At 43.1% G+C, this 27,934-nt stretch overlaps 1 protein-coding gene across 1 annotated transcript in view; it reads left to right on the top strand.

Moving 5' to 3' along the window:
* The window catches only part of LOC309548485 (putative helicase MOV-10), a gene marked incomplete at its 3' end in the record, with an annotated part of 164,208 nt that overhangs the window by 69,904 nt on the left and 66,370 nt on the right, over nucleotides 1-27,934 (top strand). Inside the window, exons 3-7 of the mRNA XM_082248431.1 lie at nucleotides 17,121-17,266; nucleotides 17,344-17,582; nucleotides 20,015-20,264; nucleotides 23,696-23,836; nucleotides 27,317-27,479. Of these exons, the coding sequence (XP_082104557.1) occupies nucleotides 17,121-17,266; nucleotides 17,344-17,582; nucleotides 20,015-20,264; nucleotides 23,696-23,836; nucleotides 27,317-27,479 (939 nt within the window). The remainder of the gene's footprint in view (nucleotides 1-17,120; nucleotides 17,267-17,343; nucleotides 17,583-20,014; nucleotides 20,265-23,695; nucleotides 23,837-27,316; nucleotides 27,480-27,934) is intronic.

Here is a 27,934-nt window from a genome sequence, read left to right as displayed (position 1 = left end):
TCTAACGGTTTAGGAGGCCCTGAAATGTCAAGATACCACAAAACCCCCCCAAATGACCCCATTTTGGAAAGTAGACACCCCAAGCTGTTTGCTAAGAGGCATGGTGAGTCCATGGAATATTTTATATTTTACCACAAGTTTTGGGAATATTACTATTTTTTTTTTTTATTTTTTTTTTTTACACAACGTTGTCACTAAAAGATAAAATTCTCACACATGACATGGGTATATGTGGAATTACACCCCAAAATACATTCTGCCACTTCTCCTGAGTATGGGGATGCCCCATGTGTGAGACTTTTTGGGAGCCTAGCTGTGTACAGGACCGCGAAAACCAATCAACACTCCCAGGTTTTCTAATGGCGTAAATTGTGCATGTCACCTCTGCACTACCTGTCACAGTTTCGGAGGCCCTAAAATTCCAAGATAGCACAAACCCCCCCCAAATGACCCCATTTTGGAAAGTAGACACCCCAAGCTATTTGCTGAGAGGCATGGTGAGTCCATGGAATATTTTATATTCTGCCACAAGTTCCGGGAAATACATATATATATATATATATATATTTTTTTTTTTTTCACAAAGTTGTCAGTAAATGAAATATTGCTCACACATGCCATGGGTATATGTGAAATGACACCCCAAAATACATTCTGCTGCTTCTCCTGAGTACAGGGATACCCCATGTGTGAGACTTTTTTGCAGTCTAGCCGAGTACAGGTCCCCGAAAACCAGTCCCCGCTTTCAGGCTTTCCAAGGGCGTAAATTGTTGATTTCACTCCTGACTACCTATCACAGTTTCGGAGGCCCTAAAATTCCAAGATAGCACAAAACCCCCCCAAATGACCCCATTTTGGAAAGTAGACACCCCAAGCTATTTGCTGAGAGGCATGGTGAGTCCATGGAATATTTTATATTTTGCCACAAGTTCCGGGAAATATATATATATATATATTTTTTTTTTTTTTTTTCACAAAGTTGTCAGTAAATGAAATATTGCTCACACATGCCATGGGTATATGTGAAATGACACCCCAAAATACATTCTGCTGCTTCTCCTGAGTACAGGGATACCCCATGTGTGAGACTTTTTTGCAGTCTAGCCGAGTACAGGTCCCCGAAAACCAGTCCCCACTTTCAGGCTTTCCAAGGGCGTAAATTGTTGATTTCACTCCTGACTACCTATCACAGTTTCGGAGGCCCTAAAATTCCAAGATAGCACAAAACCCCCCCAAATGACCCCATTTTGGAAAGTAGACACCCCAAGCTATTTGCTGAGAGGCATGGTGAGTCCATGGAATATTTTATATTTTGCCACAAGTTCCGGGAAATATATATATATATATATATATTTTTTTTTTTTTTACACAAAGTTGTCAGTAAATGATATATTGCTCACACATGCCATGGGTATATGTGAACTGACACCCCAAAATACATTCTGCTGCTTCTCCTGAGTATAGGGATACCCCATGTGTGAGACTTTTTTGCAGTCTAGCCGAGTACAGGACCCCGAAAACCAATCATCGCCTTCAGGCTTTCCAAGGGCGTAAATTGTTGATTTCACTCCTGACTACCTATCACAGTTTTGGAGGCCATGAAATGCCAAGACAGCACAACCCCCCCCCAAATGACCCCTTTTCGGAAAGTAGACACCCTGAGCTATTTGCAGAGAGGCATGTTGAGTGTTTTGCAGATCTCACTTTTTGTCACAAAGTTTTGGAAATTGAAAAAAGAGGAAAAAAAATGCATTTTCCTGTTTTTTCTTCATTTTCCAAAAAAAATTAGAGCTGCAAAATACTCACCATGCCTCTCAGCAAATAGATTGGAGTGTCTACTTTGCAAAATGGGGTCATTTGGGGGGGGTTTGTGCAATCTTGGCTTTTTATGGACTTCAAAACTGTGATAGGTAGTAAGGAGTGAGATCAACAATTTACGCCCTTAGAAAGCCTAAAGGTGCGCATTGGTTTTCCGGGTCCTGTACGCGGCTAGACTGGCAAAAAGTCTCACACATGGGGTATCATTGTACTCAGGAGAAGCAGCAGAATGTATTTTGGGGTGTCATTTCACATATACCCATGGCCTGTGTGAGCAATATATCATTTACTGACAACTTTGTGTAAAAAAATAAAAAAAAATAAAAAAAATTTTTTTCCTCGAAACTTGTGGCAAAATATAAACTATTCCATGGACTCACCATACTTCTCAGCCAGTAGCTTGGAGTGTCTACTTTGCAAAATGGGGTCATTTGGGGGGGTTTTGTGCCATCTTGAAATTTCAGGGCCTCTGAAACTGTGACAGGTAGTCAGGGGTAAAATCAGCAATTTACGCCATTAGAAAACCTGAAGATGTGGATTGGTTTTCGGGGGCGCGTACACAGCTAGGCTCCCAAAAAGTCTCACACATGTGGTATCCCTGTACTCAGGAGAAGCAAAAGAATGTATTTTGGGGTGTCATTTCACATATTCCCATGGCATGCATGAGCAATATATCATTTAGTGACAACTTTCTGTAAAAAAACAACAAAAAAAAAAAAAATAATAATTTTCCCGAAACTTGTGGCAAAATATAAAATACTCCATGGACTCACCATGCCTCTCAGAAAAAAGCTTTGGGTGTCTACTTTTCAAAAAGGGGTCATTAGGGGGGTGTTTGAACAGTTCCGGCATTTTATACTCAATCTTATCCACACATCACCCACTCTTCTAACCACTTGAAAACCAAGCCTTTTCTGTGCCTTTTTGTTTACATGAAAAAATATTTTTTTTTTACTAGAAAATTACTTTGAACCCCCAAACATTATATATTTTTTTAAAGCAGAGGCCCTATAGAATAAAATGGTGGATGTTGCAAATTTTTTTGTCACACGGTATTTGCGCACAGATTTTCCAAACGCAATTTTTGCGAAAAAAATACATTTTTTTTTAATTTATTGCACAAATACACTATATAATTCCAATTTTTTTGGTAAAATTTAAAAGATGATCTTATGCCGAGTTCATAGACACCTAACATGACATGCTTTAAAAATTGCGCATGCCTGCGCAGCGACAAAAACGTATGTACATTTTTGAAAACCTTTAAAAGTCTCTACAGGTTACCACTTTAGACTTACAGAGGAGGTCTACTGCAAGAATTACTGCACTCGATCTGGCGATCGCGGCGATACCTCACATGCATGCTGCAATTGTGGTTTACATATGACACTAGACCACCGCTTGCGTGCGCCATTGCGCGCAAGCACCGGGGGTAAGGGGGGGGGCTCAATTTTTTTTTTTTTTTTTTTTTTTTTCTTTTGCTTTTTTATGTTATTTTGACACCTTTCCTTTAATTTTTTTTTTTTTTAAATCATTTTTATTGTTATCATAGTGAATTTAAATATCCCCTATGATAGCAATCTGTAGTGACAGGTACTCTTTTTAAAAAAAATTGGGGTCTTTAAGACTCTAGATCTCTCCTCTGACCTTAACGCATCTGACCACACCAAAATTGGTGTGATAAAATACTTTCCCAATTTCCCAATGGCCCTGTTTATTTCTGGCGAAACAGAAGTCATAAAATGCTCGTAGCCTCCGGCATCTTAGGCCATAGAGATGATTGGAGCCATTCTCATCTCCAATTAGCTCTATGGTTAGATAATTGAACCACCGGCTGCACTCTCGGGTTAACCGGTGGGACAGGAGAGCCAGAGAAAAACCATGGAAGGCTGCGGAAGGCGGCGGTGGGGGGGGGGGAGGCCCCTCCCACTGCATGTAAAAGCAGTCTAGCGGCCAATTACCTGCTAGAATTGCTTTTACATGTAAGCCGACCGCTGGCTGTAAAAAACGATACCAAGATGATGCCTAAATCTGCAGGCATCATCCTGGTATAACCACTCAAAGTCCAGCAACGTACCAGTACATTGCTGGTCCTTGTTTGGCATATAGGTTTTTTTTTTTTTCATGCAGCCTGTGGGCTGAACGGAAAAAAAGAGAACCTATCAGAAATCAGCACAGGAATAATGCGTAGTATTACTCATCATTAACCGCCCAAACAACCACCCACTGAATTTAATGATGGGTATACACGACACTATCCACGTATACCAAAATAGGATTTTAACTGCAGTGCTGAAATCAGAAAATCACCACAGCTGCTATCAGCAAAGGTATCCATATATGCTGAGCGCAAACGCTGTTTGTGTCAGAATATATAAAATCAATGCGTGGTAGCCGACGAGGGACCTGCAAGAGAAACAGGTCACAAAAGAATGAAAAAACAAACAAAGGACATTGAAAAAAAGTATAGTAGGAAGGAGTAGAAGGACATATAAAATGACTGACAACAACAGTTTTTGGATTTTCATCATTAACCGCCCAAACAACCACCCACTGAATTTAATGATGGGTATACACGGCGCTATCCACGTATACCAAAATAGGATTTTAACTGCAGTGCTGAAATCAGAAAATCACCACAGCTGCTATCAGCAAAGGTATCCATATATGCTGAGCGCAAACGCTGTTTGTGTCAGAATATATAAAATCAATGCGTGGTAGCCGACGAGGGACCTGCAAGAGAAACAGGTCACAAAAGAATGAAAAAACAAACAAAGGACATTGAAAAAAAGTATAGTAGGAAGGAGTAGAAGGACATATAAAATGACTGACAACAACAGTTTTTGGATTTTCATCATTAACCGCCCAAACAACCACCCACTGAATTTAATGATGGGTATACACGGCGCTATCCACGTATACCAAAATAGGATTTTAACTGCAGTGCTGAAATCAGAAAATCACCACAGCTGCTATCAGCAAAGGTATCCATATATGCTGAGCGCAAACGCTGTTTGTGTCAGAATATATAAAATCAATGCGTGGTAGCCGACGAGGGACCTGCAAGAGAAACAGGTCACAAAAGAATGAAAAAACAAACAAAGGACATTGAAAAAAAGTATAGTAGGAAGGAGTAGAAGGACATATAAAATTATTGACACCACAACAGTTTTTGGATCCTTTTATTTTTCTTTCTAACTGTTCCTTTACTTCTTGATTTGGGAGGGACTGCGATCATCTGCGATCTTCTCTTCCAGCTTGGGTCTCTCAAAATGTCGATGGACATCCAACATCCTTCGAGACCCTGTGTTTATGTGCCCTACACTGTGTCGTGCTGTACCCTACGCTAATAATCCACTAGTGTATGGTAGCGCTCGAAACATTCCCCGATGCAGAGACCAGGTTGGTCAGGACATTTGGGACAATAATAACGGGTGTCACGCCTAAATCCGCGCTTGCTACAGACACGACATCTTCTTTGGGGCCATCTTTGGGTAGGGGTACTCGGGAGGACATGTGAAAAATGCCTCTCATGCAGCCGGCTCACTGCATCTGGAAGGGGAAGTTGGGCAGGCATGCCTCCTGGGTACAGGTAGGCAAGGATGATCTCTTCCTGGAATTCCCGGAAAGATCCAGTTCGTCCTGACGCCCTGTATAGGACAAAGGCGTTCAGCATAGCCAATTGGTATAGGTAAACAGACACTTTTTTGTACCAGCGTCTGGCTTTACGGGCAACTAAATACGGCGCCAAAAGCTGGTCGTTAAGGTCCACCCCTCCCATGTTAAGGTTATATTCGTGGACACAGAGGGGTTTCTCCATAACGCCAGTTGCCGTAGGAATTTGGATCGTCGTGTCTGGGTGAAGGGAGGACAGAACATAAACATCCCGTGTATCCTTCCACTTCACCGCAAGTAATTTGTCCGTTTTCAAGCAGGCTCTCGCCCCCCGACTAAGACGGGAATCTACAAGCCGTTGGGGGAAGCCCCGGCGATTAGGTCGCACGGTGCCACATGCGCCAATTTGTAAATCAAGAAGGTGACTAAATAGTGGCACGCTTGTATAAAAGTTGTCCACGTACAAATGGTACCCCTTTCCGGATAAGGGTGACACCAAGTCCCAAACGATCTTACCGCTGCTCCCTATGTAGTCTGGGCAGTTGGGGGGCTCCACACAGCTATCTTTTCCCTCATAGACCCGGAAACTAACTGTATAGCCTGTGGCCCTGTCACACAATTTATACAGTTTGACCCCGTACTTGGCACGCTTGCTGGGGAGGTACTGTTTCATAGCAAGGCGGCCAGTAAATTTAATCAGGGACTCAGGGACCGCTGATTGAAGTGGTCTATGAGGGGCCGAATTTTGTGGAGCCGATCGTATGCAGGGTCTCCCCGAGGACGACAGAGTTCATTGTCGCTGAAATGCATAAATCGCAGAATTTGCTCGTATCTCGTCCTGGACATAGAGGCAGAGTACATGCGCATATGGTGAATTGGGCTAGTGGACCAATATAGCCGCAATTCACTCTGTTTAGTTATGCCCATGTGGAGGGAAAGGCCCAGAAAGATCTTAAATTCGGAAACCGTTATAGGTTTCCAGCCGAATTGTCTGGCAAGGTGTGAATTTGGGTTGGCGGCGATGAACTGTTGTGCATACAAATTTGATTGATCCACAATAGATCTGTAAAGATCTTCCGTGAAGAACAGCTCAAAAAAGTTCAGGGGCGTAAAACCAGCTGTCTCCACGTGGATTCCAGGTTGGGCGGTGAATGGGGGAAGTACTGGCGCTGTAGTATCGGTGGGTTGCCAATTAGGAAATGCCAGCGCATCAGGGAGGGCACTATGGGCTCTACGGGCCTGTCTTCGAATACGCGGTGGCTGCGGGCCACTACTTGTGCTAGCCACCGCACCAGCTTCAACTGCACTTAGGGGACTCGCCACGTCACCAGGTCTTACTGCAGTGCTGGTTGTACTAGGTCCAGGTTGTACTAGGCCGCTGGCGCTTGCCAGGTCGCCAGAAGGATGAGCGGCACTAGTACCCACACTCTGCTCCATACGAGCACCCTGCGATTCCTGCATCACAACAACTTCAGAATGGGGTCGGGTACGCCTGGGTCTAACAGGGACCCATCTGTCGTCGGAGCTATCTGTCAGGGAGCCGCTGCCGTCATCAGGTTCATATACTGACACTAATTCGGTCATTGTAGCTTCCCCTTCGCTATCAGATGACTCGGTCAGCATATAACTGAGAAGCTCTTCATCCCTGTACGAACGTTTGGTCATTTTGGCAACTAAATTTACTCGTACAGTGATGCGACTCACAGGTAATAAAAGCACCTGGTTGTCGAAGACTATTTCAAGCGCTACAAAAAAAACTGCTAATGCTAGCAGGGATCAGGCCTGACTCTGCTAACACAGCGGTTTTGTGTCTTGTGTTTTTTTGCAAGTGACAGTAATCTATTGATTACTACACTTGCCTGGGTGAAAGGGTTAAACGCAGGTGCTGGCCGGAATCAGTACTGATCGTGCAAACACCGCGTTTTGGGAACCCTAAACTATGGGGGCGCTAGTATAGTTCTGATCAGATCAGATATTGATCTGTTCAAACACTATACTAGAAATGGAAGTGTAGGTGCGTGCGTGCGTGCGTGCGTGTGTGGCAATCAAGGGGTTACTTCTAAACTATGCGCTGGGGATCTGGGGGGGGGTGGCGGGGACCCTAAACCTCCTTTGGGAAAGAAACTAGCTAGCTAGCGCAACCTCAAGTCACAATGACACCAATACAAAATACAGTAAAAACAGTATATTATGTGTGTATTAGTGCTAATGTGACAGAGGGTGTAGGGGTTAACGGGATGTGATCAGGGGGGGATCAGGGGTTTAAATCTTTATTGGAAGGGACTGGCGGGTATCCTAAGGATAAAAGGAACGGTGGCAAGCGCTAAACCTGGTCACAAGTCACACTTATACGGGTATATAGAAAATGCTATATACTGTATACAGTGTGCGTTGTGGCAGGGGGTGTAGGGGTGATCAGGAGGGGATCAGGGGATTAAATCTTTATTGGGCGGGTGGGGGGGACCCTAAACCTGCTTGGGACACAAACTTAGTCGCCTGCGCTAATTCTGATCACAATGACACTAATACAAAAATACAAAAACACAGTATATTACGTTTGTATTAGTGCTGATGTGACAGAGGGTGTAGGGGTTAACTAGCGGTGATCAGGGGGGGATCAGGTGGGATCAGGGGCTTAAATCTTTATTAGGGGGGGGTGGCGGGTAATTCAAGTGGAAAAAGGGGGGTCGCAAGCGCTAGACCTGACCACAAATCACACTTATACGGGTATATAGCAAAATGCTATATACTGTATACGGTGTGTGTTATGGCAGGGGGTGTAGGGGTGATCAGGGGGGGGTCAGGGGCTTAAATCTTTATTGGGCGGGTGGCGGGGACCCTAAACCTTCTTGGGACAGAAACTTAGTCGCCTGCGCTAATTCTGATCACAATGACACTAATACAAAAATACAATAACACCGTATATTGCGTTTGTATTAGTGCTGATGTGACAGAGGGTGTAGGGGTTAACGGCGGTGATCAGGGGGGGTTCAGGGGGGATCAGTGGGTTAAATCTTTATTAGGGGGGGGTGGGGGGTAATTTGAGTGGAAAAGGGGGGGTCGCAAGGGCTACACCTGTTCACAAATCACACTTATACAGGTATATAGGTATATGCTATATGCTGTATATAGTGTGTGTTGTGTCAGGTGCTGTAGGGGTTAATTGGGGGGGAGATCGGGGGTGAAATGTGCCTATCTAACTGTGTGTGGGTGTGCTTGGTGCAGTACTCACAGTAAGATGTGCTCTCCTCTCACGCTGGATCCGAAAAGACCGTTGTGGGGGGAGGGCACATCTCCTCTAAGCCTGTGTTTACATTTCACAGGCTTAGAGGATGATCTGATTGGGCAGGACCGATCAACAGGTCCAGACCAAAAATGATTGGCCTGGACCTGATGACTGATCGGTTCTGAACCCAATCGAGTCATCATCGGCGGCGGGGACGCGCGGGAGCGCGCACAGGGCCGGCAAATTGTGCTGACGTAGGCCTACGTCAGTTTGCCTGGCCGGGGCTGAGTGCCGACGTAGATCGTCGTGCGCCGGTCGTAAAGTGGTTAAATATATATTTTTGTTTCATTCTGAAATAAAGCCTTAGCGTTAAAATGGGAATGAAGGCCTCTTGAACCTCCTTTTAGGGAAAGGGAGCCTTGACTTGGAAGCATGGCGTCACTGTGGGTGTGAACCTAAAAAAAGTTAAGAAGCCCCCTTGGGATTGGCTACAAAGACCTGAGGTGACTGGGTGGAGCCTGAACTCTAGGAAAAGCCTACGCTGGGGCACATCCAACTGCTCGGAGATTCAGCTGTTACAAGAGTTGAAACAAACTCTCATTGTAAATAAAAAAAATGTAAAACTAGTTTCTGAAAGGCACACAAATGGTGCTGATCTACTTGCACACACCTCTTGTCTACATGCTTAAAGGGGACCCCCCCCCCAAAAAAAATACAGCTCCTCCAATCCATACCAGGCCAAAATTTAAAAAAAAAAAAAAATCATAGACCCCCCCCCCCCCCAAATCAATGCCAGACCTTTTCCCTAGCATGCAGCCAAGCATGGCAGGAAAGGGGCGGTTGAGCCCCCCCCCCTCTCCTGAACCATATTAGGCCTCTATTCTGCACATGTCTTATCACAGCAGGAAAATGCTTGATTCACTGTGCAGGTGAGTATGTATTTTGAAGAGAACACAGCAGTACAGATAAGGGGGGGAGGTGGAACAACTTGGGGTAGTTTACCACTTTAAAGGAGAAGTGTGGGATTACAAAAAGCAAAAACGTACTTACTCCCCCCTGCGCGGTGCAGCCTCAGTCTGATGTTGCAGCTGCCCCCCTCCAGCTCTAAGACTGAGCACTTGGCGACCACATGATGGCTGTCTGCTCAATTCTCGGTCTTCAATGAGCAGAGAGTAATGACTGTCAAATCACGGCTTTCTGCTCTGTCCTCCAGCGCTCACTGGAGTTCCCCACTGTGGAGCAACTTGGAGTGGTTGGCTCAGACTTTAAGTGGGGTGCTGAGAGGCTGAGCCAGCTGCCGATCCAGGCATCTAGGTTAATCCTGGCATTAAAGCTTTAGCCCACCGTCGGCTGAATCTGGATCACAGGAGTATGCTGCACAAGGAATGTGGCCAAAAGAGCTCCGGCAATACTTGCCTTTTTTTTTTTTTACCTTTTTGTGATGGCTGTAAGGCAACTCTTATGGCAGGCTTCTCTATATTGAGGACTTTCACTGGTTACTTGCTTGCCCCAATATATTGGACTATTATGTGCACATTGGATGTATACGTTTTGTGCACTGAATGTTTTTCTATGCAAGGTGGATTTTCCATATTTGTTTATGCACTTTAGGTTTTTAGGCACATTTGGTGTATTTTATATCTATTTCTAAAGGTTTGATTTATTGAGTTTAGGTTTGCTCTGTGGTTCCTAATTTTACAACCATGGACCATGCCTGTATAATGTGCCTTGAAGCAGATAAATATAGTTTGCTCCATATGCCTGTGGGACAGGGTGACCACGAAGGAGCACAGTTTCAGGACAGAGAGGGAAATACACTATCCCTAACAGGAAGTTCCTTTCATGTATATGGATGATGGCACATTATTTATTTTAAGTATGCACAGTAGATGTGGCAACAGCTGGTCTACACAATCTCAGGCTACAGGTGGGACACAGACAAAGAGGGAGAGACAGTGAGAGCCCATTCACACTAGCGCGACTTGTGAGGCAACTTGTGTTGCCCCAGGTAGCTTGACATAACAAAAGCAATGTTAATCAATCAGTGCCGTCTTAATTGGCACAACTGAAGTTGCTCCGACTTCAGAAAAGGGTCCTGTACTACTTTGAGGCGACCTGTGATCCGACTGTCCCATATACTTCGATGGGAGTCGCCTCCTTATCTTAATTGACACGACTTGTTATCAGACTTTCCAGGAAGAAGAAGCGCCGGTTCACACTGCAGCGACGCGAACAGCGCGCCGCTACCTCGGAGCGGCCGCCACGGACTTCATAACATTGAAGTCTATGGCGGTCGCCTCCGGGTCGCCCCAAAGAAGCTCCGGACCCTTTTTCTAGGTCGGAGCGACTTGTGTCGCTCCTATTAGAACGGGTCCGCAGCTTCCCTATGGGAGGCGACCTGTGAGGTGACCAGGTTGCCTCACAGGTCGCCCTAGTGTGAACCGGCACGAAAGAGATTAGCCAGGCATTCCCCACAGACAAAGTCGCCTGTCTCTTCCAAGTCTCTTCCAAGTCTCTTCCAAGTCACGGGGCGACTTTCTGGTAGTGGTAGTGTGAACCAGCTCTTAAAAGCAGGATCAATGTGTGTTTTTTTTTTTGTTTTTTTTTTTAAGCAATTGTTTACACCCAGTGTTACACTTTTTTAGTTGTGCAACAGCATGTTTCCCTTCTTTAATGCTTTTCCACTGATGGTATACTTATGTGGACTCACAGAAGTGGATCGTTATCCATGGGGCCACATACTGTATATGCATACTTGTGTTTGTTTTGGCTGCGCACTGCACAGCGTGTTCCCAGCACAGGGACTGAATTCTCACGAGAGCCCTGGGTCATGTACTACAGATCAGGAGGCCCAGCTCTGATCATCTGATTGGCTATCACAATGATCAGTCACTGTATAGCCTGCCCATGTGTGTTTTTTCTTTTTTTGAGAAAAATGTAAACAAAATGGCAAGTGTTAAGAACAATAATATAAAAGGCCTAGATCAGGGTTAAGGTCAAAGGTCAGATTGGTCATCTCTGGGACTTCCTGGGGTCAGATGGTCCCAGTCGTCGGTGACATAAGGGTCGTGACCTCCCAGTGATGTCATCGAGAGGCCACGCCCATAATGGCTATATAATAAGCTGCAGAGACCGGGGACCGGCATAATCACCGGGACAGCGTCGGAGGAGACCAGAGGAAGGAGACCAGAGGAGTCAAAAGAGCAGAAGAGCGGAGAAGACCGGATGAAGATTTTTAATAAAACTTTTTTAAAACTTCTCCTGTCATTATTTACATACACTGCCTTTTATGGGGTGAATGGGTAGGGGTACAATGTACCCCATACCCATTCACATAGGGAGGAGGTCCGGGATCTGGGGGCCCCCCTTGTTAAAGGGGGCTTCCAGATTCCGATGAGCCCCCTGCCCGCAGACCCCCACAACCACCGGCCAGGGTTGTGGGGATGAGGCCCTTGTCCTCATCAACATGGGGGCAAGCACCCACACCCCCCCCATGTTGAGGGCGTGTGGCCTGGTATGATCCAGGGGGTGGGGCCGCTCGCTCGTCCCCTCCCCTTTCCAGGGCTGCATGCTCTGATAAGGGTTTGGTATGGATTTTGGAAGGGGGGGCCCCCACGCCGTTTTTTCGGCGTGGGGCTACCCTCAAATTCCATACCAGACCCGAAGGGCCTGGTTTGGAACCTGGGGGGGGGAACCCCACACTTTTTTTTTTTTTTTTTTCCCCATTTTTGGCGTGGAGTTCCCCCTCAATATTCTCACAGCGCAAGTCGCACCGCAAGTCGGATCATCCTGATCTGACTTGTGGTGCTCTTTTCATTCAAATCAATAGGCTCACATAGGGAACCATTGATTTTGAATAGAGGCAGAAAAAACGCTGCTAAAAGCGACGTGGCCAAACGTGCAATAACGCAAATGGAAAAAGCTGCTAAAAGCACGTTTTTACAGCTGCTTTTTCCTGGCATCAAGAAACAGCTTTGGCGCTCGTTTTTATGACGCCCTGTGTGCATGGAGCCTTATGGGTAAATGAATTGCAAAATCAAAAGATTGGGGTCAAAGGTATTTTAGGTAGGATTAAATCATTTTTTAAATTGGTGTCAGTGTGTTTTTTTTAGGTAGGATAAACAAAATGCAAAACGCACACTATTGTTCCTGCACCCTACTTCAAGTACAAACAACATACACATACAGTATGTAGTATTGCTGCGATCGTCAGGCACATGAGTTTTTATTCTGGATTGGTTTTTATTCTGGATTGATTTGTGGTGGAAGATTATGGTAATAGCAGGAAATTTACAGCTACAGTATATTTAAAAAAATATTTGTTTTGCTATTTTTGACAGTTTATTATTCATTCTTTTTTTTTTTTTTTTTTTTTTTTTTTAATCCTATAGAAATCAGGAGATATCCATTATCATTTACAACCAAATTAATGCCTAATTTGTCCTCAAAGAAAGAAGGGAAAAAAAGTGTAGCACCCTCCTAGTCAGGTGCTAGATAGACAGAATAGTTTTTGGCTCTGTCTGCTTAATTAACAGCAGAGCAGCAGGCTAAATCTATGTGCTCCCTGCTTCAGGGAGCAGGATCTGTTAGGTCTGTTCTATGTGTCCATGTGTAATTCATCTGGGCTGAGGGAGTGTCCCCACTGTGTCCAATGGGGTGACATGTTGGACAGTGGAGGAAACCCAGCCAGTGACACACAGGCTTTTGTAGCTGTCTCAGTGGGTTGGCACATACAAGTGGTGCATCCTGGGATATGATTTAAAAGCCAAGGGTACATGTGGCAGGGGGTCTTTGGGCGGGAAGCCAAGTCCCAGAAGGAGGATGACAGCTGTCTCCTCTTCTGAAGCTGTGGAAGGTGGTCACAGGCAGTCGGTTTGGTGAACCAGAAAGTGTAGCTGAACCCAGAGGTCCAGTGGAGGCTGACTGGTGGTGTTTGGAGGCAACGTTGACTCTGGAAAACCAGTGTCTGTGAGTACAGAACAACTTGCCCAGGGGTCTGCCAGGAAGGGGACCACTCCAGAGGCTAGAGGCAGCAGATGGGTGTCGGCACACAGGCAGTGAGAGTAAAGGGGATGCCAAGTTTAGAATCCTGAAGAGAATATCCAAACGGGAACATTTTAAAGCATCTTCACTTCAGTGGCAGAGTGAAGCAGCGGCCTTGCCACATTCTACAGTTAGCTGTCCTCAAGACTGTGAATAGTTAATAGCTGGAGTATCCCACTTATCCCTTCTCCTATCCAAGTTCTCAATAAAAACACAAAAACGTCATCCCCTGGATTGATTGACTGAGCCAAGAACTTTCATTGCTGTTTATCCACTGTCAGTTAGTAACCCAAGGGAATCCAGAAAGCGTAATTCTCAGCAGTCCTCTAGGGGGCAGTGCTACACAAGGTACAAGTCAGCTGGAAACACTACGTAGTACGGTTTTTAACGCATGTCAAAGTTGTAAAACTGTGTTTAGCCATTAGGATTTGTCTTGCTCTCTGTCACAAAAGGCTTAATGTACTGTATGCCTATCCCTATTTAGCATTTGGGTGGATATAAGATTTGGGCCCCTGTTTTCCAGGGTAGCAATCCAGCTTTTGTTCAGAGGGTGTGATGCAGCAATTTGTGTCCTCTTTCTTTAAGCACTTGCTGACCGGGCCATAGACGGATGACATCCTGGTCGGCAAGTGGTAATGGAATACCAGGGTTATGGCTGCAGCCGTAGGCCATAACCCTGGTAGTGTGTGTGTGTGTATTCTTCCAGATTGTGATTCTCTACAAGTTTAAAAGGTATCGGAGTGGCAAATTCGCCACTGGATTGCTTTAGGGAGTGGTGCCCCACCCTCTCGCTGCTTCCTGGTGGTTCTTGGGCTTTCCTGACCGGTGGATGAAGCCCGGGACCCATCCGGCAATGGCTTGCAATAGAGATTAGTTAAGGCAAGATGGCCTCCACTCATCTGTATGGCCTTAAGAGGACAAGAACGACGTCAAGACGTCACTTCCGGTTCCTCCAGCATGTAAACAAGGCTTTGCTTTTTCTTTTTTCTTTCCAAGCTCCGCCCCAAAAAGTTTCAACAAAGAGGCTGTTCCGAAGAGGAAATTGGCTGAATAACTTGGCAGTGGCTGGAGCATTGGACCCTGCTCTGCTCTACCCAAAATGAAAATGTATTCCAAAAGTTCAAAGTTTAACCACTTGTCGTCGACCGCATAACGTACTTTTACTGCAGCAGGTCAGCTCTATGCACAAAAATCATGTACCTGTATGTCATTTTGTGCAATAGTCTCTAGGGGACATCTGCACGCTGCCAGAGGCTCGATTGGACAAAGGGGGAGCCAATCAGCGGGTCCGGCGGACCCAATGTCTGCCAGCCACCCGCGTCCGTTCGCGAGAGAGGCAGAACGCCAGTCTACCTATGTAAACAAGGCAGATTGCCGTTGTGACAGGGGAGAAGATCGAGATCTTGTGTTTCTGCTAAGCAGGAACACAGATCTTGGTCTCTCCCCCCCCCCCCCCCCCCCACAGTTAGCAAGCATCCCCACTTAACCCTTTGATCGCCCTTGATAACCCCTTCCCTGCCAGTGTCATTAGTACAGTGGTAGTGCATATTATCAGGTGTCCGATTTTGTCCGCTGCAATGTCGAAGCCGCCATTGCTAGTAAAAAAAAAAAAAAATCCATAAAAATATCCCATTATTTGTAGACACGATTACTTTTGTGCAAACCAAACAATATACGCTTATAATATTTATTTTTTACCAAAAATATGTAGCAGAATACATATTGGCCTAAATTGATGAAGACATTTTTTTTTTTTTTCTGTTTTTATACCACTTCCCGCCCGCCATATAGCAGAATGACAGCTTGCAAAGTGGTTAAGTTATCCTTACTGGGCGTCATATGACGTCCAGCAGGATAAGCTGCTCGTGGGCACGCAGAGCGGCGATCGGTGGTGCGGTGTGTCACTCTGACACACCGCATCTCTGATCCCGCTAAAGAGCCTATGACGTAGGCTCTTTACCCTGTAATCGGCTATGACCAATCACAGCTGGTCACATCGTAACCAGGAAGTGCCGTTTTATCGGCTTTCCTCCATTTGCACTGACAAGGCACGGGTAGAGGAGCGGCGATCAGCAGCTCTCCTGACAGGGGGGTCTGGGCTGATAATCAGCACACTGACTATCTGTGCAGACCGACCAGGGATGCCAACCCATGCCACTAGGGATACGAACCCGTGGCCACCAGGGATGCCAATGAGTGCTCATTAAAGGTGCCTATTTGGGATTCCAATTAGTGCCCATTAGTAATGCCTGGCAGTGCCTCCTCATCAGTGCTGCCCATTAGGGCCACCCATCAGTTCCCATCAATGCCCCTCAGTGTCAATCAGTGCCTCTCAGTGCAGCCTCATCAGTGCTCATCAATGCAGGAGAAAACTTACTTATTTACAAAATTTTTAAAGTAAACAAAACCTGTTTTGTGTTTTTTTTTTTTTGTTTTTTTTTTTTTTTTTTTTTTTTTTTTTCTTTTTTGTGTTTTTTACTTTTTTAGCAAAAAAGAAAAACCCCAGAGGTGATCAAATACCACCAAAAGAAAGCTCTATTTTGTAGGAAAAAAAAATGATTAAAAAATTTGTCTGGGTACAGCGTTGCATGACTGCGCAATTATCCAAAATGTAACAGCACTAAAAGCTGAAAATTGGCCTGGGCGGGAAGGAGGTGAAAGTGCCCTGTATTTAAGTGGTTAAATTGGGATATGATTTATAGCAGAATGTAAAAAAAAAATATATTTTTTTTTTTTTTTTCAAAATATAGTGCAAATACTGCCAAAAGAAAGCTCTATTTGTGGGGGGAAAAAAGGACTTCATTTTATTTGGGTACAGCGTTGCACGACCGTGCAATTGTCGAAGTAACCCAGCACTGTGAAGCAAAACAATGGCCTGGTCATTAAGGGGGTAAAACCTTCCGAGGCTGAAGTGGTTAAAGATCAGTTCTACTAAACTGATTTCTTTAAAATGTGGCTCTGTACTCTGATTTTAAATGATTTGCACATTAAAGGAGATGTACAGGAAAAGCTTGTTTGTGAGTGAGGAGGGCGTCTGACTGATAGTCCACAGCTCTCTGCTTGTGGAGCTGTCAGAACCGGGTGATCAATGGTGTTCGATCGCTCGGTTCTCAGTGCAGAGGTGCCGGGGGACAGATGCAGCATTGGATAGATGCTGCATCCACCTAGGTAAGTATAATTTGGGGGGGGGGGGGCAAAGATTTTAAGTCTAGCCAGCTTCAAGCAATGCAATTTTGCAGTTTCATCTGACTGACTGGGATATCTAAATTGGTGTGAGTGATGATTACACAAAGCACTTGTTTAATCTATTTTCTTGTCAGCAGTTTAGATAATGCTAATGCTCATGTTAGATCAAACAGGTTACCAATTCACAGTTCTGACAACTGTACTAACCCTTTTTTATTTTAATTTTTTTTAGGATGCTAGGATAAATTCATCACTGACAGATCAGTGGGTAGCCATTAACAGAGGCAATGAACCTGTGTTTATTCCCCCTGCTCAGGGTGGGAAGAGCTATTCCAAACCAAAAGCACGTAAAATTATTCAGTGGCTGAAGAGTAACAGGTGATTGCTCTATCATTTGAAATACTATATTTCTGGGGAAATTGCTAATTGGTAATATGTAATGTTTTCATTTTTAGACGAGAATTCATCTGTGGAAAAAATGGTATTCAGATTACATCAGAACATGACCTCAGTGATGGTCGAATAAGGTTTCCTCTACCACCAAATAAGGAAAAGAAATGTACTATTTCTATTAGGAACACATCTAATGAGTCAGTGACGTTTGTCCAGTACAAATGTTTACGTAGGATGGGTATTTTTTCTTTCCATGATGAGTACAGTGTGTCTTCTTCTAAAGCCTTACTGCTGAGTCCAGGTAAGAATGATGTTTTGGTTTGTATAAGACACTCTGGCGTTTTTTTTTTTTTTTTTTTTATTTATAATTTTGTAAAAGACCAGAAGTGACAGTAATGGACCACAGGCAAAGGCATATCTCATAACAAACTTAACAAGGTGACAATTAGACCATATTGTTCTGCACTTAACAAGGTGCAGAACAATATTGTCTAAAGAATGGCTAGTAGGAGAATATGACCAGTGGTGTATCGCACCCTTTACATTCTCAAATTTTGACCTATGACAGAAGACAAACTTAAGCAAGCCATAGATGGCACAAATTTTATTTCCTGTAACCACAGGTTTCAGTAAAGAAATTTGCATGATTCTCCATCAACACATACTGTGGTGATGGGTGAATCCCTCCTGCTTGGACGTTGTATCCTCCAGCAGGGGGTTAGTCAATGTGGGGCGGGAGAAGCCATCCCCACTGGAAGAACACTGTGAATATTGCTAGTGGTTTTAGCAGCTGCAAGCGATAATTGTAAATAAATCTGGCAGGCTGGTTTGTACCCAAATTGATCGACCAACTTGGTACAAAACAGCCTGCCCTTACATGATTTGAACCCTTCATGGCCAGCCTTAGCGGAGACGAGAGTCCTTCAGAATGTAGTACTAGCAATGTGATACCTGGCTTGATAAGCCTATGTAAATGATAGATTTTTAATTTTACTGCCTATTAGGCCAACCCCATACAGAGTAGAGGCTAGTGGGACACCGGAGGAAGATCCATAAGGGGTAGATCCAGGAAGATTAAGGAAGGGGAAGACCATGAGTGGCAGGGCAGGAAGAAGGAGCAGGGATAAAATAATAAGACTCAAGATTAACCCACTAGATGTAAGAAAGCATTAAAATATCTGTAATGAAATTAAATCCCAGAACTTCTATTTTCTTGTGACATTCTGAAGCAGAGCATGATGCCCTCCCTTCGGAAACTGGGCAGCAGGGCAGTATTCCAACATAACCCCAAAAACACCTCCAATACGACCACTGCCTTGCTGAAGAAGCTGAGGGTAAAGGTGATGGACTGGCCAAGCATGTCTCCAGACCTAAACCCTCATCAGCATCTGTGGGGCATCCTCAAAGGGAAGGTCGAGGAGTGCAAGGTCTCTAACATCCACCAGCACCGTGATGTCGTCATGGAGGAGTTGAAGAGGACTTCAGTGGCAACCTGTGAAGCTCTGGTGAACTTCATGCCCAAGAGGGTCAAGGCAGTGCTGAAAAATGGTGGCCACACAAAAATATTGACACTTTGGGCCCAATGTGGACATTTTTCACTTAAGTGGTGTACTCGTCTTTGTTGAAATTGAAAGTAAACCAGGGATGCTGTATAGCATGCAGGGAGTCCAGGAAGTTGTAGAAGGAATGACCAAAAAACAGGCAGAAGTAACAACATTAAAGAATTATTATCAAGTAAAATGATATGGATTGTCTATAATTATAGTTTGCACTGCTATTACAGTGCTGATTTTATAAAATAAGTGTATGCTGTGACCATAGATCTCCGCCTTTAATTTTTCATTGGTACCATTTCCCCTTCATGAAAAATATGCAAGAAAAAATAATTGTAGGTACAGCAGGTAGAGTAAAAAAAAAAAAAAAAAGTGCAAAACGTTCTATTAAAATATCAACATTTCTGAGGGCCCAAAAAAAGTTTTTCGTTTCAAGACCTTTTTCTTTCTGAAACATTTATTTCGAAACAATCAAAGATCTATTGTCTGCCAAACAGGAATTAAAGTTTCAAGCTTGTTCTCAACTTTGAAAGTGTAGTAATGTGGAAATGGTCTTCGGTGACTTAATTTCTATGTTCATATTTTTTTCTGCTTTCTAAGTACTTCATTTATAGATTTAAGGTAGCTACAGCCCTTGCTAAGCTGGATATGTTAAATTTATTATATCTATGAGCAGCATTCCAACAATAACCTTTCCTTCAGAATAAAAAAAAAAGTGTTTGGCACATAGGCGTGCGCACAGGGTGTGCCAGGTGTGCCTGGGCACACCCTAATCACTCCTTGTGGTGCAGATTCCCCCTGTTTAGACCCCTGATATTTCACCAAAGCTCCCTAACTGGGCTAACAAATAAAAGAATATTGTAAAAAAGAATAAAAAATAACAATAATATTACAGACACCGATCTCTAACCTACTGACACCCCAAGTATATACACTCGGATATGTTTGAGCTTTGGGGTGCACACCCTAATGAAATAGGCTGCGCACACCTATGGTTTGGCATATATAGCTCAATAAAGAAACTGCACCTTACAACTATTAGGGAAGCACAAAGGCATCATCCCAAGGAAAGTTGGGGGGGGTTGGAGTTGTGTCACAGGCCAAGAACAAGCATCTTGTAAATGAACATCTGTTTGGTCTGTATCAAGCATGGAGTCATTTCTTTTTCTTTTCATTGCAGGAGCTGTGTATGACATTGAGGTTCACGCTTCAACTGCTTTCTATGGATATTTTCCTGTAACCCTTGTGTTTGAATTCATGAAAGGAGATGGCAAAACTGGAGAGGGTTTTCTTATTGGAAGGTTTATATCTGCGGTTTGTTACAGTAAATTAGCAGAGGATCTGGCTCCAACTTCCAATTATGTTCCTTATCAAAGAAATCTTCTTAAGAACGTAGAGAGGATAGAGGTGGATGGCGTACCACCAAATGGGTCAGTGCCTTATTGAACTTTTCTCATTCTCTGCTCCTTTCTTTTTTTCTTTTCCATGTTTTCTACTTATTTTAGGATTTCTAATTAATTCTACGATGAACACTAGTCAATATACAATGAGTAAAAATAAAAACTTTGGCCACATTGGGATAACAACCACTTTATATTTGTTACATGTCCCCATTCGCCTAGCATTACGTTAAAAAAAAAAAAAAAAAAAAATGGCAGCTTACCTCTTTAGATGCTCTATTCTGAACCCTCTAGTAAGGAAAAATCGTAGCAAATTCTCTTTGAGGGTGCCGAACTACTGTTTTTCATAATTAAAGTGGTAGTAAACCACTGCCTTCTTTTTTTAAACCTGCAGGGCAACGTTTTATAATGTTTTTTATAAATTCCTTAAAAACCATGGTAGGTCAAATATGATGTATAACAAGCAGCCACTTAATCAACTGTGATACCAGCTCTAAATGAAATGCGTAAATAAGCACTATCAAATATCAGGTGAGCAAACTATACATGTGTGCAAAAAATAAAAAATGCAAATATATTAAATTCACATAACCATTCTTATAGATGACACGTGAATTAGCTAATAGTTACACACCATCCAAAGTGCAAAATCAAAATATTAAATCTATATGGAATGTAAACAGTCCTTTAAGGCTGGGTTCACACTATCTGCGGAGCGGCTCATAGCAGGGGTCCGGTTCGTCCCTGTTCACCGTTTCAGGTGCAAATCTGGTCCGAATTCTTGCCTGAATTCTGTCCTGAAACAGTCCAGAAGACCCACAGGATCTTTCTACAATCTGCTCCGCAGCATCCCTGGAGCAGTGTGAACAGCCTCCATTTGAGAGTCGGTCACACTCTCCTGTCATGCTAATTGGATGCTGGGGAAAACCGCAACCAATTCGCATCAATGTGAACCCAGCCTTAAAAGTTGAAATCGCATGAGATCATCCGGAAAGTGCTGTGAGCAATGAAGTTGAATGAAAAGATCTACCACCAGGCATAAACACTCGGCATATGCCTCTTACCAAATGTTTTGGACCATTAATTATAATGGTCAAATGCGCGTGTGATGAAAATGAGGGAGCCAGCATCAGATAAAAGCGATTGCCACTCACCAGCGACTCCAAGTAAATATCAGATGAAAAAAGTTCACATCGTGAAGCCCATTTAACTCTCCATCTTTATTTAAAAGTAATAAAATACATCCAGGCAAATTGTGAACTTTGCATTTCGAAAATCCAGCAAGCTTGACTGCTTGTTTATGAGCAAAGCCGTGAACATGGGCAAAAGCGCGCGTGATGTCACTGTCAAGCCACTCCCGTTGCGCTTTCCTTATCAAGGACTTCTTCAGGGGGCGGGGTTCACCACTGCCAGGGCTTCCATCTTCACCCAGTCTTCCTTCTGGGTTGGCGGGCTCCGGTTCTTTGATTGGACAAGCCGCACAGGTATGCTGTTCCATCAGATCGCATGCGCTGGTGATGTCACCAGCGGCTTCACACTTATACTGTATCAATAGGTAAATCTTACTATAGGTAAAAATCATCCATGGGGTTTTACTCCTTCTTTAACCCTGTCTGTACTGTGAGGACAAATCTTCATTATTAATTATAACTAGATTTGTAGATTTGAACACTATCTGTTCTAACAGAAGGTTAAAGGTTTAGACACTACTTCTTGCATTGACTGTTAATGAGGACTGACTTGGGACAGACACCCTCTTAACATTTTTTCAAAAAACCTTGCAGTCAGTCATGACACCTCCTCCTTCCAGAAAGCCTCTAAATCAGGGGTCTTCAAACTATGGCCCTCCAGTTGTTCAGAAACTACAATTCCCATCATGCCTAGTCATGTCTGTGAATGTCAGTTTTTTACAATGCCAATGGGACCTGTAGTTCCGCAACAGCTGGAGGGCTGTATTTTTGAGGATCCCTGATCTAAAGGGTAAGAATGTATTTAAAAAATAATAATTTAGGCATGCTGTGTAAATAGAAATGCATAACTAACTAATAGTAAGGGTTTTCTTAAAGTGGTATTTGAACGCAAAGCCAAAAATGTAATAAATTGCAGTTTGCCACTCTTTAAATGTGGTGGCTGCACTAGTTTTTCTTAGGCTTTTCCCCTCTGTTTTCACCTGGTGAATTGCCCAGTAACACACCTCCTGTATTAGAGTGCCTCCAATCTGGATGAAGGAGCACAAAGACACATTTGGACAGCGACATTGTTCATTTGAGGGGAGGGTACTGTTTTGATGAACTAGCAGATTTAGATACACTAACACAATGAACCCAAACTCCAGCTAACCTGCAATTACAGCAACAGTTTTTTAGTTCCTCTTGGGATAAAGTTTTTACATAAATGAATAAAAGCTGATCATTTTAAGCACCCATGTCAGCCTAAATAGTTGGTCTAAAACCTAGAACTGTGTTCACAGGACAGCTTGTTCTATTGGTACAACATATTTACTGGATAGATCACCAGGTGAAAATAACAAAGCGTAAAAAAAAAAAAAAAACCCATGCATGTAGCCAACACATTTACTAATAGGCTGCAATATAATGGTTTGCTTTTGGGTTTATTACTGCTTTAAATTTTGACTGCAAAAGTAAAGATCATCTGCTATAAGGTTAAAGTAAAAAGCTTGGCTATGGAATGACCAGTAAACCTAAAACAATAGCATTGTGTTGAAGGGCTACTTACAACATTCAAAATGTAACTGTTTTTCGTGCCACCATATTACAAGGTGTTTTTACAGAATGCATACACCCGGTTCGAACTTTTTAGGGAGCTTTATACTTCTACTATGTTCTCTCTGGTCTCTACAACACTTATACAGTGACCTATTATTTCACATGGCACCTTTCTATTCAGGGCATAGCAACAGGGTTTATTATTCATGCCCCGACCACCTTAAAACTCCCCTTCACAATGTTTCCCCATTTTGATCACATTTGAATGGATGTCACAGCAACATACCTGGTACTTCCAGATATGGGAAGAATGTGACCTACTCCCACAATGCAGTGCTTACGTCTAGCAACCAGTCCCTATGCTTGTCACTTGGAAGAGATGATGTCACTGCTCCCTCTAAACTGACACAGGATATTTGTGGTGGCCACCACAAGACAGTGGTGGGGTTGCACTGTGAAGGTGTAGTTTTAATTAAATGCTTGCACTGCCTTTTCATATTCTTTATTGTTCGCTATTTTATGTTTAGACAAGTGTAAAACTTTTTTTTTTTTTTTTTTTTTAAAGCTTCTCAGAAAAAGAGATCTGGTATTAGATGAGATGTGATGTACTATCTGGGTTTAATGAACAATGGTCTCTGCTCATGATTCAGATTTATTTCACAAATTAAACTCTTATACCCTAAATCTGTAAAAACCTACTTTTGACTTGAATATAATTTGTGTGTAACTATCTAGGTCTTTCAGTTATGAATTGGAAAGGGAAGTTCCTCTTGGTGACTTCCTTCCACCTTTCCGCCTGAAGCACAGCATAAGAGCAGGAATGTTCTCAAAAGAAAAAATGAAAACAAATTCCACGCCAGCTCACACACAGCAAAGGTAAGCTTGAAGAAAGGGTTTGATGAGTTAGAAAGGCAAGTTGTTGGACATATGACTGAGCCCTTATTGCTTTATTAGAAAACAGGTACACAGAGACATGAAATTACATCATAACCATGTAGTTTCACTAGGAAGAACATTACATTATGCAAGCTTTAAAGTGATTCAGCCACCTACTAATCCTATCAAAATAAGAGAATAGTTGTTGCACCTATGTCTGTATAAACAACATGCTAACACATCCACTACCTCTTATCCTTTGCTGGAGTGTACTTGCTGTGGAGAGGTAACAGCTCTATCTGGCAATGTAATGTTAGAGGTGTATATAAGTGCCTAACTGCTTCCCTGTACAGTCCAGGGCTAGGCAGAAGATGATTATATATATATATATATATATATATATATAGTGTGTGTATTTATTATATTTTTTTGGCAACTTTGGGCAAGCTGTTTACATTTTTGTGCTCACACTTTTGAATTCTATACGTTTCCAAGCTAGGAGCTGTCCTCTCTTCATCTGCAGCTTTAATTCATATTTGCTTCTCATGAGCGGGTAGCTTTTGTATTTCTTCCTGGGATGCTGGCTCAGACTATGGGGCTGTTTGAACCATACATGAAAATCTTGCAGATTTCCTGACCCTGCCACTTGAGATTTTTGACACATAGGTGTATTGTTTATATTAAAAGTATACAAGTGCGTGGTGCAGAGCCTAGAGGATGCTCTTTAAAATGAGACTATGTAGGCAGATGCAATATTCAAGATGGAGGCCTTCCAGAATAATAAATCTTTATCTTGAAAATCAGTGCTTGCCAATTGATGAAATGGTTGCAAGAGAAAGATAACCTTGTTTCAGAGAGCTGTATGATACATTTTGCTGTATCACTTTTGATAGCCGTTGTCAAGCAGCTAGTTTAGCTTTTTTTTTTTTTCTTTTAATATTTTCAAGGAAGCTCGTGTTTGTGCACTAGCTGAGCAGGCTGTGATGGGTCTAGTCTTGGGGTCAACTCAGAAATCTGGTTTTAGATTGTATCATGACTTTCCTCCTTGTGGCCGGTGATTCATCAGTGTCTGTAGAAAGGTCTACATATGTACCTTGCCTCTTTCTTACCACCCTCTCTATAATTGAAATCAATCTTGGAAATTTACTTCTTGCTATATTCCTTATGAGTTACCTACAATATGATGTAGGAGAGACCTGGTCTGGGAGATGTATATTAAACTGTGTTTTATTAAATGGTTGTATATAGGGGTCAAGGTAACTGGACTGCTAAGCATGTACTTTGATGATCATGTCAATTTTTAAAGTGTGAATCATTTTTAAGCAAAAATGTTGGTCTGAGACTTTTTATCTCTTTGAAAAGTCTGCAATACACCTATCTAGACTTACTAAAATAGGAGGACGTGGTACATACGTTTTGAAATAAATTATAAAGGTAGTTCATATATAGCTGGTGCTGCTCAGCCCGCCCATGGCCCTGCATATCCCCTCGGCTGCCATTGAGACCCAGACACTGATCGGCTCAGAGGAACACAGGGCTGGTCAGCAGCTGCCCTGGAATTCTTCCTCCCCTCCTCACTTAAATATGGGAGCGCTGCTTGCACAGGCAGCTGCCCGCCCTGCTTCCTCCACTGCTTCCTTATTGGCAGGAGGAGGAGAGCCTATGATGGGAAGGGGCTGCAGCAGCAAAGCATCTTGGACCATGTAGTCCCAGTCACTAGCAGCCCCACTGTGATCCTTGAGGGCAAACTACATAGCCCAGCAGAGGAGTGAGTGAGTTTGCCAGAAGACCAGTAGCAGCTCAGTGTGAAGAAGTCCTTCTCTCCGTCTTCATGAGTGGAGCATGGAAGGCTACTTCCTCTCACTCTGATCTTCCGATGTCACTGAAGCAGTGGTCGTAAATTAGCTGGGTGCTGCGCCTGCCTGCCATTTCTATGTTTGTGTTACACGATACTGCACTACAGCACAATGCAACACAAACAAGGAAATGGCAAGAGGCCACAGTACCCCCAGCAAGTGAGTACACCACTGATTTTAGTACTTCTTGACTATGCCACGCAATAACTTGAGACAGTCTCTCTTAAATACATAATTTAACTATATGACATTGGAGTGGTTTCAAATGTTCAAGAGAACAGGGCTTCTGTCTGAGATCCTGACTAATCGAGGAGCCTTATTTTACAGCAGGGGGTCTACAAACTATGGCCCTCTAGTTGTTCAGGAACTACAATTCCCATCATGCCTAGTCATGTGAGTGAATGTCAGCATTTTACAATGCCTCATGTGACGTATAGTTCTGCAACAGCTGGAGGGCCGTAGTTTGAGGATCCTTGTTTTAATGGTAGGTTATGAAGGAGCTCTGCAGGTTGTTTAAAATTAAGATAATATGGATTTCTATGCATCAACACCAAATTGATTAAGTTGAACAGTTGACACAACCCTAGTTGGGATTTTCAAGAAAGTGGTTGAAAAAGATGGTCCTGATTGGGACTGTTACCTCATTTGTTTGCCATATAGGAGATTTCCCAGGCATCCATGGGGATCTCCCCCTTTGAGTTGGTTTGCAGTCACAACCCCCATGAACTAAATGTGGTTACAGAGACATGGAAATGAGATCACAGCATAGTTGAACACATTGTGCAAATGCAGGACAGCATGGCAAACATAATGCTCATAGTTGGAGAGAGCATTTACAGACTGAGCAATTGTAAAAGGGTCTACCAAGGTCATAAGAGTTTCTGCCTAGTGATTGAGTTCTTGTATTGTTTACAACTGTTGAGAAAATTCTAGCAAAATGCCGGGCCTCTTTGAGATGGTTAAAGAGTTAGGAAGCGTTCACTATAAGATCTACCAAACCTACCAAATCTGTTATGTTAACCTATATAAACCCTGGAAGAAAAAAAGAAGGCACTCCAGACAGTGCAGCAATATCACAGTTTTAAACAAAATTAAAAATAGAGACTTTTTTTTCCCCCAGGAAAGTTGGGAATCCTTGCAGACAAATTGAAAAGTTTTTTTTTTCCTCAGATTTGCGATGCATACTAATGTAATTGAGCATGATATTTAGCTGAGATTAAAAATATGTTGGGTGTGTGCACCTCTTCCTTTTAGTGGTCATTCTTTGCCATCACTTACTATGCGTGTCTACAACCCCAGGAAGGGAAGGCTGTAAGTCATCTCCCTTTTTTACAGCTAAATCCTTCCACGTAGTAATTACAAAATTATAGACACTGGAAAGCTGAGAAGAATTTGACACTTGCTGATATATTATAGATTATTCTCTTCCCAGCGTCTAGAAAATTAGAGCGTCCCAGAGTCTAATTTCAATGGCACCTATAATTCTGCAGTTACTACACTGAAAGGTACATCACAGGTGGGAATAGTAGGTACTGTTAAAGTTTTTAGTAAATGCCTTTATAGAAAAGAATAAGTCCTGTTTTTTTTTTAACATTTATGGTTACCTTAAGCATTCCTATTTCAGGAACATGCTGTTATCGGCTTTAGACTTCAACAATTACAGTGAGAAGTTCCACATGCTTCTGCACCTTGAGGAAATACAAATGGAGATCGACATCCGAAGATATGACCAGAAAGAACAAAAAATGCAACAGCATCCAAGAGACAAAAAGATCCTAATTCTTGATGTAATTGCACTATATTTTAGATCACTGGAGAGATCCAGGATCCAGTTATTGTTAAGCTTTTAAAAAGACTGCCTACTAGGCATCAAAGGCCAGGAAAGTTTGGGGTTAAACCTCCAAAAAGAGTTTAAAGTGCACTGTATATGTTGTTTAACCCAGTGGTCCTCAACTCCGGTCCTCAGGGCCCACTAACAGGCCAGATTTTGGGTATTACCTTGGGGAGATGCAGACTAGAATACTGCAATCACTGACCAGCAAATTATATCACCTGGGATGTATTTCGGTTATCTTGCAAACCTGGCCTGTTAGTGGGCCCTGAGGACCAGGGTTGAGGACCACTGGTTTAACCCATTTACGCTGAGCTCACACATGTTTGGTGTCACGGAGGTGGGCCGCCTTCTGAATTTCTACATGTATGTGCTTGGCTTTTATGCTGGAATTATGACGCCATCTTGCCC

The sequence above is a fragment of the Pelophylax lessonae genome (genome assembly GCF_965119305.1).
Source record: "Pelophylax lessonae genome assembly, chromosome: 2".
Taxonomy (NCBI): Eukaryota; Metazoa; Chordata; class Amphibia; order Anura; family Ranidae; genus Pelophylax; species Pelophylax lessonae.
Note: the sequence above shows the minus strand (reverse complement) of the source record. Positions and strands in the feature narration are given on the sequence as shown.